This window comes from Arvicanthis niloticus, chromosome 18 (assembly GCF_011762505.2).
Source record: "Arvicanthis niloticus isolate mArvNil1 chromosome 18, mArvNil1.pat.X, whole genome shotgun sequence".
NCBI classification, from domain to species: domain Eukaryota; kingdom Metazoa; phylum Chordata; class Mammalia; order Rodentia; family Muridae; genus Arvicanthis; species Arvicanthis niloticus.
In genome coordinates this window covers 14,093,691-14,106,246 of record NC_047675.1, presented here as the reverse complement: position 1 = coordinate 14,106,246, position 12,556 = coordinate 14,093,691, and the positions used below count along the sequence as shown (strand labels likewise).

The following is a 12,556-nucleotide window of genomic DNA, read 5'->3' as shown; positions in this document are numbered from 1 at the left end:
ATTGTCCCAGCTAAACAAAGGCTTAACCTTAGTGGTTCTGATCTCTTGTTAATTACAGCCAGTTCTTCATTTCCAGCTGACCAGATGCCAGATTCTTCAGAGAAGGCCCAGATCAGTCTTTGCTTTCCTCTGAAACTTCATGAGCCAGGCCTCCATCACCTGCACAGCTCTCAACATTAATCTGCCACAGAAAAGCTCAGCAAGCTTTGGACGCTCCACGAGTCTAGCTCAAAGTTCCAAAGTCCTTCCACAATCCTCACTAAAATCACATGGTCCGGTCTATCACAGCAATACCTCACTGTCCTGGTACCAATTTCTGTCTTAGGGTTATAATTGCTGTGATGAAACACAACCAAAGCAATTTGGTGAGGAAAGGGTTTATTTCACTTACACTCCCAAATAACTGTGCAACATCAAAGGAAGTCAGAACAGGCATTCACATAGGGCAGAAACCTGGAGGCAAGAGCTGATGCAGAAGCCACAGAGGGGTGCTGCTTACTGGCTTGTTCCCCCATGACTTGATCAGCCTGCTTTGTTACACAATCCAGGATCACCAGACCAGGGGCGGCACCACCCACAATGGACCGGGCCCTTCCCCATCAATCACTAATTAAGAAAATGCCCTATATTTTATAGAGTATCTTATGAAGACATTTTCTCAATTGAGGTTCCTGCTTTTCAGATGACTCCAGCTTATGTCAAGTCGACATAAAACTAGCTGGCACAACGTCTGAATGCCTGACCAGATTTGTTTAATCTACCACTTAAAGAACTAACAGGGAGGAATAAATTCAAGCTTGCCTACAGCCTGGTTTTATAGAGATATCTTCTCAATTGAGGTTCTCTCCTCAGATGACTTTAACTTGTGTCAAGGTGACATAAAACTATCCAGCACACATGAGAAATAAATCAAGCTAGATTGGGTAGCACAGGTGTATAATAACACTGGCTTCTTGGAGGGCTGAGGCAGGAGGATCACCAGTTCAGTACTTCAGTAAGCTACAGAAGAGTTTGTAGCCAGCACAAAGTACTTACTCAGACTCAGTATCAAAATAAAAAGTAAAAGAGCTGAGGACATAGCTGAACAATAGAGTACTTACCATAGGTTCAAGGTCTAATGTTCTTCCCAAGAAATAAAACAAAACATTTAATCACAAGAATTTCTGCCTCAACTAAGTGGCTGAACACAGAATGTAAAATAATATGGGAGAAATAATCAGAGGTTTAAAGAATGAGGTAATATGTTAGAAGAGACTGGTACTAAATATAATTTGCTACAATAAAGTAATGAAATTTTAGTGTTCAATACTATTTAGGCAATAGTCAAGAATAGTTCAAATGGGGGTCCATTTTTTTCAGGATGATACAATGTAAACTATTATTGAGTTCTTGTGGGTTTGTTTCATGCTTTACTGTTTATTTTGTTTTTAAAGAGCTATCAGTCTCCTTTGAAAACACGAGGAAAAGATATAAGTTGTCTAAGTAATGTAGTCAGTCCCATTTATGAAATCCATTCAGAGTCAGGAAGCCTTCACTTGAAAATAAGGAGGGGAAGGAGGCTCTCCAACCTGGAGAAACATCTTCAGTACAAGACACAGAGCAAGAACCTGAGAGGAGAGCTTGAAGACAACATCTGATGAGACATTCTATAGACTAGTACTGTCCAATAAAAATATGAGCCATACTCATGATTTTAATATCCACAGGTGATTTTAGGTGAAATAGTAAGAATATTAGCATTGCAACATTTATTCTATGTAACATTAATCAACATTTTCACATTTTCTCAAAATATAGTGTGCACTGTACTTTTATGGAACACTTAGGGTGACCAACTGCCTTGAGCTGCCTGGAACTGACAGCCTTTCTGGGCACACATGCACACCAGTGCTAAAATTCATACTGGAACACACTTCAAGTGCTCTATACCCACAATCACTGGGCAGTTCAGGGAAACATGGCTATCCATAAAGCATGGTGCAAAGCAGTCTGCACTGACACACACCTAAGAGACACATTAAGTTTCAAAGTCGCAGGGGAAGAGTCAGACACGGGTGAAATCTACCACCCAAGTCACCGAACCAGAGCCAGGACACAGGGCTATCCAGTGACAAGCCCCGGGCCTAAGATAAAAATGCCAGAAAGGAGCAAAGGTGAGATGAGAGGCTAAGAAAGAAGGCTGGAGTGGAAGACCCCAAGGAAAATGCGAACAAGAAAGGCTCTTCATGAAGGGGAGTCCACTGGGGATAGAGAAAATGGGTAACAAGTGTAAAGCAAAGCACCCAAAAGTTAACTGCGTAGTTTAGGCATGAGCAGGAAAAAAAGAAATCTCTAGATTACAATGTTTCAACTGGAGAACATGACAGGAAGCTGACTGAAAGGAAAGAAAGGGTACAGGGTGAAAGGTGGTATGGGGGAGGGGCCGGGAAGTAAACAGCGCTGGGCGGGCGGTGAAGAAGGCCCTGTAGGACTCGAATTCAAATCAGATTAACAACAGCAACAGGCAGGAAATAAACTGCACAGTTTCCACCCGTGTCAGGTATTGCTCCGTGACTTATCTGGCTCACTAACGGTCACTGGTGAAAAGCGTCACTCCCACTTTTCACGTAGAGGGGACTGAGACAACAACTGTGCTCAAAGGCCGCCGGGGCGCGGGTCCCGGAGGCCTCCGAGTGCCCGGCCTACCTGTGTAGTGGTGGCAGGTCCTGCGTGTCGCTAGCCGGGTCGGGTGTGTTGGGGATGACTCCTAGGATAGTGCTCTGCAACGACGTGCCCTTGAGCAAGCGGCTCCGCACCAGCTGCAAGTTGCGGGCCGTGTCCACACTTGTGCGCATAGTGGAGCCGGGCAGCAGCACACTCTCATGGGTCAACAGCAGCGGAAGGCGGCTGGGGATCTGGATGGGGCTCACGGAGGACATGGCCACGGCCGTTAACACCAGAGCTAGGGAGGACTTCAGCTGAGAGCGCTACACCTCCTACGCCGCACCGCAGCCGTAACTCTACGGCCCGCCCCCAGGCTTGAGTGAGTGCCGCTTCCGGCCCCGCCCCTTCCCCAGGCTTCCAGGCTCAAACCCTGACTCTTCGGCCCCGCCCCCAGGCTTGAGTGAGTGCCGCTTCCGGCCCCGCCCCTTCCCCAGGCTTCCAGGCTCAAACCCTGACTCTTCGGCCCCGCCCCCAGGCCTTGTGCTGCTGCTTCCGGGCCCGCCCACAACCCTTCCTGAGGCTGGAGCTACTAGGCCTTCCGGCCCTCCCCCATGCGAAAGCGTAGCGGCTTCTGTCCCTGTCCCTAGACCCAGGCCCTTCAATTTCTGGCCGCATCCCCAGGCTGGTTCCCTCATCAAACACCTCCGCTTCCGGCTAGCCCAGAGATACGGTGGGCCCCGTGGCCCAATTTCTGTCGCTTTGTTCTGCCCTTCTCTCTGAATCAGTGATGCCAGATGTCAAGAAGAAGGAAACCTGGTGCACCGCATGAACAGTGCCTGCATTTAAATTCGAAAGGAATGTTGGGAAGGACGGTGTGCACTAGACATTTGTTAACCTTTTTAGTGAATAGATTTTTATATTTTAACAAGTACCATATACCTTTTACTCGGTTTTCCCTATTATGTTGCATAACCAAGGTTCGTTATCAAATCCAGGAAATTAATATTACCATTACCTAATCCATAGATCTTTCTCCAAGCTTGTGGGTTTTACTATTGCCCCTAATTTTTCACTTTGCCTATTATCTAGATCTCTTAAATCTGTGAGACTGCTTTCATCTTTGCTTTATTAGTATTTTAAACAGATACTTTTAAAAGGGCATTTAATTATTTTGTAGAAGGTCTCAACCTGGATGATAGATTCTAGGTTGTGTGAGTCACTGAGGTCTAGAGGGAGGGTGAACTGGTAGATGATGAACTTGGTTGTAACACACGAATCATTCCTCTTGGGTATGCATTGTGTTGATATCTTGAGGTAGACTCTGGGAGTGATATGAAGGGCTCAGGTCTACAAGAGCTTACCTTTTGATTGAGAGTCTTATCTTGGGAGTTGGGGGTGGTGGTGGTAAATTACCTATACTCTCTGAGACTATTGGTGTCTTTTTAAAAATGGTACTGGGGATCGACCAAGGACTTTTGCACATGGTAGTTATTTTATGAGGAAACTATGACCATCTTAAAAACTTCGGGGCATATTTTAAAAACACTTGTTTACTTCTTTTTATCATGCACACATATTCTAAAAGCAACAAGCATGTGTTTTGTTGGCATACTAATGGCTGGGCTTATTTTATGTTTAATAAATTAATTTTATTGATTTTATTATCTTCTTGGTCTTCTAGGACAGGGTCTTAACTGAGTCACACAAAATGATCAAAGAAAAAGAGTCACTCCAGGATGAAACCTTGTATGCAGCAGAGATAGCCTCTGGTATACTGAACCCCAAACAGCTGTGCAGAAGCATATAATTGTCACACAAAAGTTGTTTTTAGAGTAAAACAAGTTTTCCATACCAAAACCCAGGTTTAATCTATGAGTTTCTTGAAGGAGCACCAAGGCCTTGCAACTTCAATCCTTATTGTGCACTGTTTGCTGTACCCAACAATGCAAGATGTTTCACGTCTGCCAGGACCTTCTTGTGACTAAAGTCACACAACGGCTGTAAAAGCAATCACCATTTTGTACAATGATGTTTTTCAAGGTCTAAGTACTTCCAGAAAACAACTACTTCATTCTGATATTTACCCTAGATACAATGAATCTACTATTTATCTCACTACAGGTCTTGCTAGGAAAGACTGATTTTCAACTTGAAATCTTCCTATCTCAGCCAGAAAGTGCCTGGATTATAGATATGTACCCTCATGTCTACCTTAGACTTAGTTTGAAACATGCAAATCCACATTGCACTATAAAGGTATGGTATGGTACAGTGTGGTGGCTTGAATGAAGAATGTCCCCCTTAGTCTGAACTGTTTAAATACTTAGTCCCCAGTAGATGGCACTGTTTGGGGGGGGGTAGCTTTAGAGGAAGTATGTCACTGGAAACAGGTGTTGAGACTTTGAAGACCTGAGACATTCCCAGGTCACTCTCTCTGCCTGTATTTCTGGTTTAATGTGAACTCTTAGCTTTCTTTTCCTGCCACCACTCTTTGCTCTACTGTCATGGACTCTAACGTTCTGGAAACTGGAACCTAAATAAACTCTTTTTTTATATATAAGTTGCGTTGGTTATGGTGTTTTATTACAATATAAAAGTAACTAATACACATAATGGGCCCACATTCAAGTTGCTTGCTTGTCCGCATGTTTCTATGAAGATGTGCATTAGCTCATTGGAGAGAACATCAGGAATCTACATATAATGTCTTCAGTAAGTGTGTGGCTTTCTTGTCCCCCCCTCTTTAAAGCAGGATTTGAATGAACTTCATTCATTTATCTAGAATGTGTTATTAGATATGTAACCTAATATGTGTTAGACACTTACTTTATACTGAGTACTATGCTAGGGAACAGCCGTGACTTGAGCAAGCAGCATGGAAGACAAAACCAGCTGCAAAGAAAACTCATAAATAATCATGTGACTTGGCTGTTTAGGAAAGCTGCTGTGAAGAAGTGTGAGAGAAAGGGGAGGAAGAGGCCAGCTCTTCCTCTCCGCTGAATCAAACTCTTTCTAACTGAATACAGCTTTGTTTTCCAGATCCCCAAAGCATAACACCCCCCTTAACATGCACACGTTCATGTGCTTGTTCTTTATTCATGGGAGCTTACTACTTGTTACTCTTTTGGTCTCATTGCTCAGGTCTTCATCACTGAGAATCCTTCTTAGGATTTTGAGTCTCCCTTTTTTCCCAACATGATTTATGTGAATCTATCTATCACCAAACTTCCTTTTATTTTCTCAGTTTTTAAAAGTTGGGTTCCTACACATCGTAGCTGGGCTGTTACCCAACAGAATCAATATTGATACCTAGAACAGAGTGTAGCTTTCATTCTTAGATGGTTCCTCAGTTTACCCTAGTGGCTTCATCTTGCGAACTTCAGTTGGCCTGTGAAACACTAGTACTAGTTCAACTATCTTTGTTCTGCCTTTGGCATCACAGAAGGCCCAAGTAGCTGTTGGTGCTGCTCTCTCTCCATCCCATTCAAAGTTACACTTTGGCAAAGAGTGACTACCCTTGTCCAGAATGCACAGCTGTAGTATGAGGAGTCAGAGAGTAGAATAAAAAGGCCACAGTGACTCATACCCCATTTCACACCCAATCTCTTAAATTTGACACATTTTCCACCATCTATCTATCTATCTATCTATCTATCTATCTATCTATCTATCTATCTGCCTACCTGCCTGCCTATATATCTATCTACAGTTAAGTTTTCTTCATACTGAAACATATAACAAAAAGCGATTTTGAACATATAGTATTTATATATACCCTCCGATATGGTCATTTCTGGTGTGTGTGTGTGTGTGTGTGTGTGTGTGTGTGTGTGTGTGTGATACACATGTATGCATGCACCCATACATGAACACATGGAGGTCAGAAGAAGAAATAGGATGACTTCCTCTGTTGCTATCTGCCTTATTTGAGAAAGAAACTTTCTGACCTTGGGGCTCACCATATTTGTTGCTAGGCTAGTGGCCATCAAGTTTCAGTGATCTCTCCTTCTTCACTGACACAGTCCTGTGGTTACCAGCATTTTATTTGGGTGCTGGGGATCTAAACTCAGGCCCTCAGGCTTGCACAGCCATCTCCCTATCTCTTTGTCTGCATTTTTGAGTCAAAGGCTTGGGCTATCCTGGCCCTGAGTTGAAGACAGGCAAATGGAATAATGAAAGGATGCAGCCAAGAGACTTCAGGTCTCTTCGTGCCCAGGTCCCCACCACCCCAGCTCCCATTAGTGTTCTCCTAGGGCTGGCCTGCTCACCAGTCCTTGGAGGTCTTGAGAGAAGCCTGTAGACTATGTCTGGAATGCTGCATGGGCTTCTAGTTCTAGTGATCACAGGTCCCTTGAGTACTGTTTGATTTACAGGCTGCCTCCATTGACATCGAAAGGCCTAGAATATAGGTGCCTAAACTGGCATCTGTTGTCCTGCGGACACCACAGAATCCTGTACAATACCAGCTCACAAGTACCTACTGGCCCTCCCTGCTCCCCCAGCTTCTCACTTCTCTTCCCCTACGCCACTTCCAGCTTAATAGAATCACCCCAACTTCCACCCCAGTAAGGCTAGTGCTTATTCTTGATACTTCTACGTTAAATTTGTCCAGCCCTGGATAAATCTGTTTATCATCTATCTTGTATTCCTCTTTTCCCTGTCTCTGTTGACAGTAGCAGTCTGTGATCTTGTTTGAACGGTTCTCACTGATGCCTGAGGTCTCTGTCCCTGCTACCTTGCTCAGGTCCACCCTACCCACTGTCTCCAGGTAATTATCCCAGAACACAGGTGCCACTTGGCTACTGCTTTGTGGAGACTCAGAAATTTCATAGAGGAGTTTTAAAATATCTTTAAAAAACAAAAGTATATTAAGCTTTTGGCTCAGCAAATCTACTGGTAGATATTTAAGGTGTAGAGATTTTTACCCAAGTATGAAAAGAACCACACCCAAGAAAAGTCACATTGTGCTTCGTATAGGACAAAAGGCTAACCACACACCAGGTGTGCATTGCCCTGCCTTCCCTTTTCCTCTCTCAGATCCAGAAGGCCAGCCCCCTCCTCGCCCGGTGATTGGCTTCTTGCCATCTTTATTACTTAATCAATTAGGGGAGAATTCTGCCATACACAGTAACTAGGTTTCTGCCATGAGCTCCTAACCCATCAGGTGCCCTGTGAATTGTCCTTATCACTATGGTCTCTATGAAGCCTCAAACAATTGCAGCCCCGTCTGTTGAGGAGCATACACAGTACAAACGTCTTAGATGATGCTTCAGCCGAAGTTAGCGGTTCAGCAGTTGAAAGGTGCAATTAACAGACTGAGTCAGAATGAGGTTTAAGGCAGTGCTGTGGGAGCCAGAGAACAGCTGTGTGGAGCTGGCTCTCTTCTTCCACCTTTCCATGGTTTCTGAGGATCAAACTCAGGTCACTTGCCTTAAGTGGCAAGCTCCTTTATCTGCTGAACCATCTTAAGAACTGTCTATTTTTAATTAATAATAATTCCCTTCTTTTATACTAAGCAAAATTAAAACACAACTTAAAAAAATTATTTATTATGTATCCAGCGTTCTGCCTGCATGAATGCTGCAGGCCAGAAGAGGGCACCAGCTCTCATTATAGATAGTTATAAGCCACCATGTGGTTGCTGGGAATTGAACTCAGAACCTTTAGAAGAACAGCCAGTGCTCTTAACCTCTGACCCATCTCTCCAGCCCAAAACACATCTTTTAAATCTCAGGGTGTTAGATTAACAGGTGTCTCAGACTGGTGGATATATTTTGGTTTGTATAGGGAGTAGTTTTATGCTAATGCTTTTGCTTCTGGACTGGCCATGCCACCAGCCCCCACCTGGCATCCCTTTTGCAATACCCGCCTTTAGCTCCAGGAAGTGACCTCTCTACCATCAGCCCTCCCAGCTTCCCTTGAATCCTCGGATAAAACACACACACACATACACACACACACACACACACACACACACACACACACACACGTACGCACGCACGCACAAACGCGCGCACAGTTTGTTCCTTTAAAACTTGCTTCTTGGCACAATTGCTGGGCACTGATATCTCCTGCCTGGAAAAGTGTGCCCTTACCAATCTATTATCTCTGTCTCTCCATCTGCCCTAAACGTCAGTGGCTAGTCCCACCTAGCCCCTACCAAATATCTATGATCACCCACCTGTAGTGGTGGCCACAGGCCCTACCTCCCCTGAGACCTCACATGGTTGCTGCATTCTTCTATCTCCAAAGCATGGCAGAAAAAAACCCTCTCTCCTTCTTTGCATCTACCTTTTTCTCCTGGGACCTGGAAGTCCCACCTGAACCTTCTGCCCAGCAATTGGCTTCTGGTTTTCTTTATTGACAAATCAAGAACCAATTGGAGAATAAGACCTTAGCATCAGAACTCCCCCTTCAGTCTATACTAGGGAAGTCCTGCTACTACATCTGCCCACATGTTTAACCACACCTGTCTATACTTGTCCTTGAGACATGCTACTTTTTGGTTCCAGTCTGAAGATTTGGACCTGAAAGATCAACCTTGCATCAGCTGGCTTACTTTGGAGAGAAGGTTATCTGGACTAGAGGGAATTAATCTAGTTTCTGAAGAAAGACACTGTGGTGGTTTGAAGAAGAATGCCCCCCAGTGGCTCATATGTTTAGATTCTTGGTACTGAGTTGGTAGAGCTGTTTAGAAAGGAGTAGTAAGTATGGCCTTGATGGAGGTGTGTCGCTGGGTATGTGGGCTTTGAGATTTCAAAAGCCCACCACCATTTCCATCTCTCTCTCTCTTTCTCTCTCTTCTACATGTGGAATAAGGATGTAACTCAACCACTGCTTCAGCAACATGGCTGCCTGACTGCTGCCATGCTTCCCACCATGATGGTCCTGGTCTCTAACCCTCTGGAACTGTGAGCCTCAGTAAATTCTTTCTTCTAAAAGTTGACTTGGTCATGATGTCTCTTTACAGCAATGAAAAAGTAACTAAGAGACATTAGTCCATCATGAAGACAATAACCCAGGGTATGATTACCCCCATGAGGTCCAACCTCATGCGTTCCAACCACCTTTCAGTACCATCATATTGGAGGACCAAGCTCTAGCTGAATTTTGGGAAGTGGGGGAAACCACACGTAAATTTTAGCATGTAGAGAATATCACATGAACTTGGATTTCCTTTGCTGTCTATTAAGAAAATCATAGATTTGTATAATGTGTTCTGGCTAATTAAAAAACAAACAAACTTTAAGGTCTTCTTTATCTGCTGAAGTTTATGGGTGCAACCTTGCTTTTTACCCCCGTGGAATATGTGTTATGATCAAGCTATATATGCCATTCCTGAGGTTTGACCAAAATGAAAATACTGACCTTAGGTCATGGATAATTTTATCTGTATTATTTGCAGCATCAAAGCTCAACAGAGCAGCATCCTTTAATTTCCTAATCTCACTATGCAAAGTTAAAACACCCAGAGAGGTGTTAAAATTATGCTAAATACCCTATAGGTGTCTTTAAACTTTTTTCTAATTATAATGGCAATCATTGTAAATTTCAAAAGTAACACTAATCCAATGGTATTTGTCATGACACGTGGGATGGCTCCTAACTCTTGAACCCTGAACCTCCTTCAGATAATTTGAATAGGATATAGAGCATCAATCTGTTGTTCCAGACACCTATATAAATCCTTTTGTATACTCAATACATTAGTAATATTTCTTTGCTAGATGGTTAACAAAAATAGCTGTCTTAACTCCTTGTGTCAAAGCTATTGCAGAAGCAGTGGTGCTAGCAATTAATGCAATTAAAGCTGTTATACCAGCAATAATCAAGCCCACTACCCTCTTGCTTCTGCTTAAAGCCTAACACAATTCTTCCAGAAGTTTCAAGCTTTTTTCAGAGAATCAAGGTTTTCTAATTCTCAGGGCAGTAAGACAAAAGCTGGCTGATAGACCCCCATAACAGACATTCTAGGTTTCAACACACTAACACAACTGGAAAGTATACAGTCAATGCAACTTACAATAAATACTGTAGAAAAGAAAAAAAATCAATTTTAGCTAGACAATTAAAAGAGCCTTAAAACATGCACTAACCCTTGTTTGAAATTCAGATCCCGTCTTAACTTTATCTTTTGCTATCATAACATCATAGAGAACTTCAGCTAACTTCCAAATGTGTTTCTGAAAATGTCCAGATCCAGCCTTCTAAATGAAGAATGTTATTTCCAATATTGGATTGATTTCTAGACCAGTTCATGATTGAGTCCGAATAACTGATTATCTTCAAGAAAAATACAAGAGTCATTTTAATTTCTCTTTTTGATTCTCCATCCCACATGGTCTAAAAACTTGAGGCAAGGCAGCTTGTCCCATCTGAGATCTACACAAGCAAGCAAAGGTGGGTCAGGAACATATGTCCAATACAGCTTCCCAGTCACCATTGTCAGGGCACTCAGCAAGCTCACAAGTCTGCATCATTCTTTGTCCTGGCATCAGCATGTCTCACCCATCGCTCTCATTTTAGTAGGACTGCTTCAAGTTTTTCTCCATTTAGTTTGATGTTGGCTACTGGTTTGCTGTATATTGTTTTACTATCTTTATGTATGGGCCTTGAATTCCTGATCTTTCTAGGACTTTTACCATGAAGGGGTGTTGAATTTTGTCAAATGCCTTCTCAGCATCTAGTGAGATGATCATGTGGTTTTTCTCTTTGAGTTTGTTTATGTAGTGGATTACATTGATGGATTTCCATATATTGAACCATCCCTGCATTCCTGGGATAAAGCCTACTTGATCATGATGGATGATTGTTTTGATGTGTTCTTGGATTCGGTTTGTGAGAATTTTATTGAGTATTTTAGCATCGATATTCATAAGGAAAATTGGTCTGAAGTTCTCTTTGTTGTGTCTTTGTGTGGTTTAGGTATGAGCTGTCACTTCTCTATCGACCAGAAGACAGGAACAACACAACTCGGAGTTCTCAACAGTTTATTCAGGATCCTTAACCATTCTCTCTTTCTCAAAACCCCTCTCTTCTCTCTCTCTCTCTCTCTCTCTCTCTCTCTCTCTGGAAGCCCTTCTCTCCTCTCTCTCTCTGGAAGCCCTTCTGTCCTCTCTTTCTAGAAGCTCTTCTGTCCTCTCCTCTCTCTGGATGCCCTTCTGTGGGCTTTCCATTGTTTTTGTCGTTATTGAAGACCAGCCTCAGTCCATGGTGATCTGATAGGATGCATGGGATTATTTTAATTTTCTTGTATCTGTTGGGGTCTGTTTTGTGACCAATTATATGGTCAGTTTTGGAGAAGGTACCATGAGGTGCTGAGAAGAAGGATATTCTTTTGTTTTGGGATGAAATGTTCTATAGATATGTTAAATCCATTTGGCCCATAACTTCTTTTAGTTCCACTGTGTCTCTGTTTAATTTTTGTTTCCATGATCTGTCCATTTCTGAGAGTGGAGTGTTGAAGTCTTCCTGCTATTATTGTGTGAGGTGCGCTGTGTACTTTGAGCTTTAGTAAGGTTTCTTTTATGAAAGTTGATACTCTTGCATTTGGCGCATAGATGTTCAGAATTGAAAGTTCAAATTGGTTGACTTTTCCTTTTTGAGTATGAAGTGTCCTGCCTTATCTTTTTTGATAGTTTTAAGTTGAAAGTCAATTTTATTCGATATTAAAATGGCTACTTCAGCTTGTTTCTTAGGACCATTTGCTTGAAAAGTTGTTTTTCAGCCTTTTACTCTAATGTAGTGTCTGTCTTTCTCACTGAGGTGCGTTTCCTGTATGCAGCAAAATGTTGGGTCTTGTTTACATATGCAGTCCATTAGTCTATATCTTTTTATTGAGAAATTGAGTCCATTGATGTTAAGAGATATTAAGGAAAGGAGATTGTTGCTTCCTGTTATTTTTGTTATTAGT

General features: G+C 42.6%; 1 protein-coding gene and 1 long non-coding RNA gene across 3 annotated transcripts in view; one reads left to right on the top strand and one right to left on the bottom strand.

The window, feature by feature from the left end:
• Lonp2 (lon peptidase 2, peroxisomal) overlaps positions 1 to 3,329 on the bottom strand; it is an 83,523-nt gene extending 80,194 nt beyond the window's left edge. The window contains exon 1 of one of the 2 annotated variants that reach the window (XM_034523131.2): positions 2,686 to 3,329. In XM_034523131.2, coding sequence (XP_034379022.1) covers positions 2,686 to 2,918 — 233 coding nt within the window. In that variant the 5' untranslated portion in view covers positions 2,919 to 3,329. Of the gene's footprint in view, positions 1 to 391; positions 430 to 2,685 lie in introns of those variants that run through there. The other variant, XM_076915558.1, reaches the window with a different exon arrangement.
• On the top strand, positions 3,327 to 5,203 carry LOC143434935 (uncharacterized). Its single transcript, XR_013104808.1, has 2 exons — positions 3,327 to 3,620; positions 4,325 to 5,203. It is a non-coding gene; the product is annotated as an uncharacterized LOC143434935 (long non-coding RNA).
• Positions 5,204 to 12,556: the final 7,353 nt, after the last annotated feature.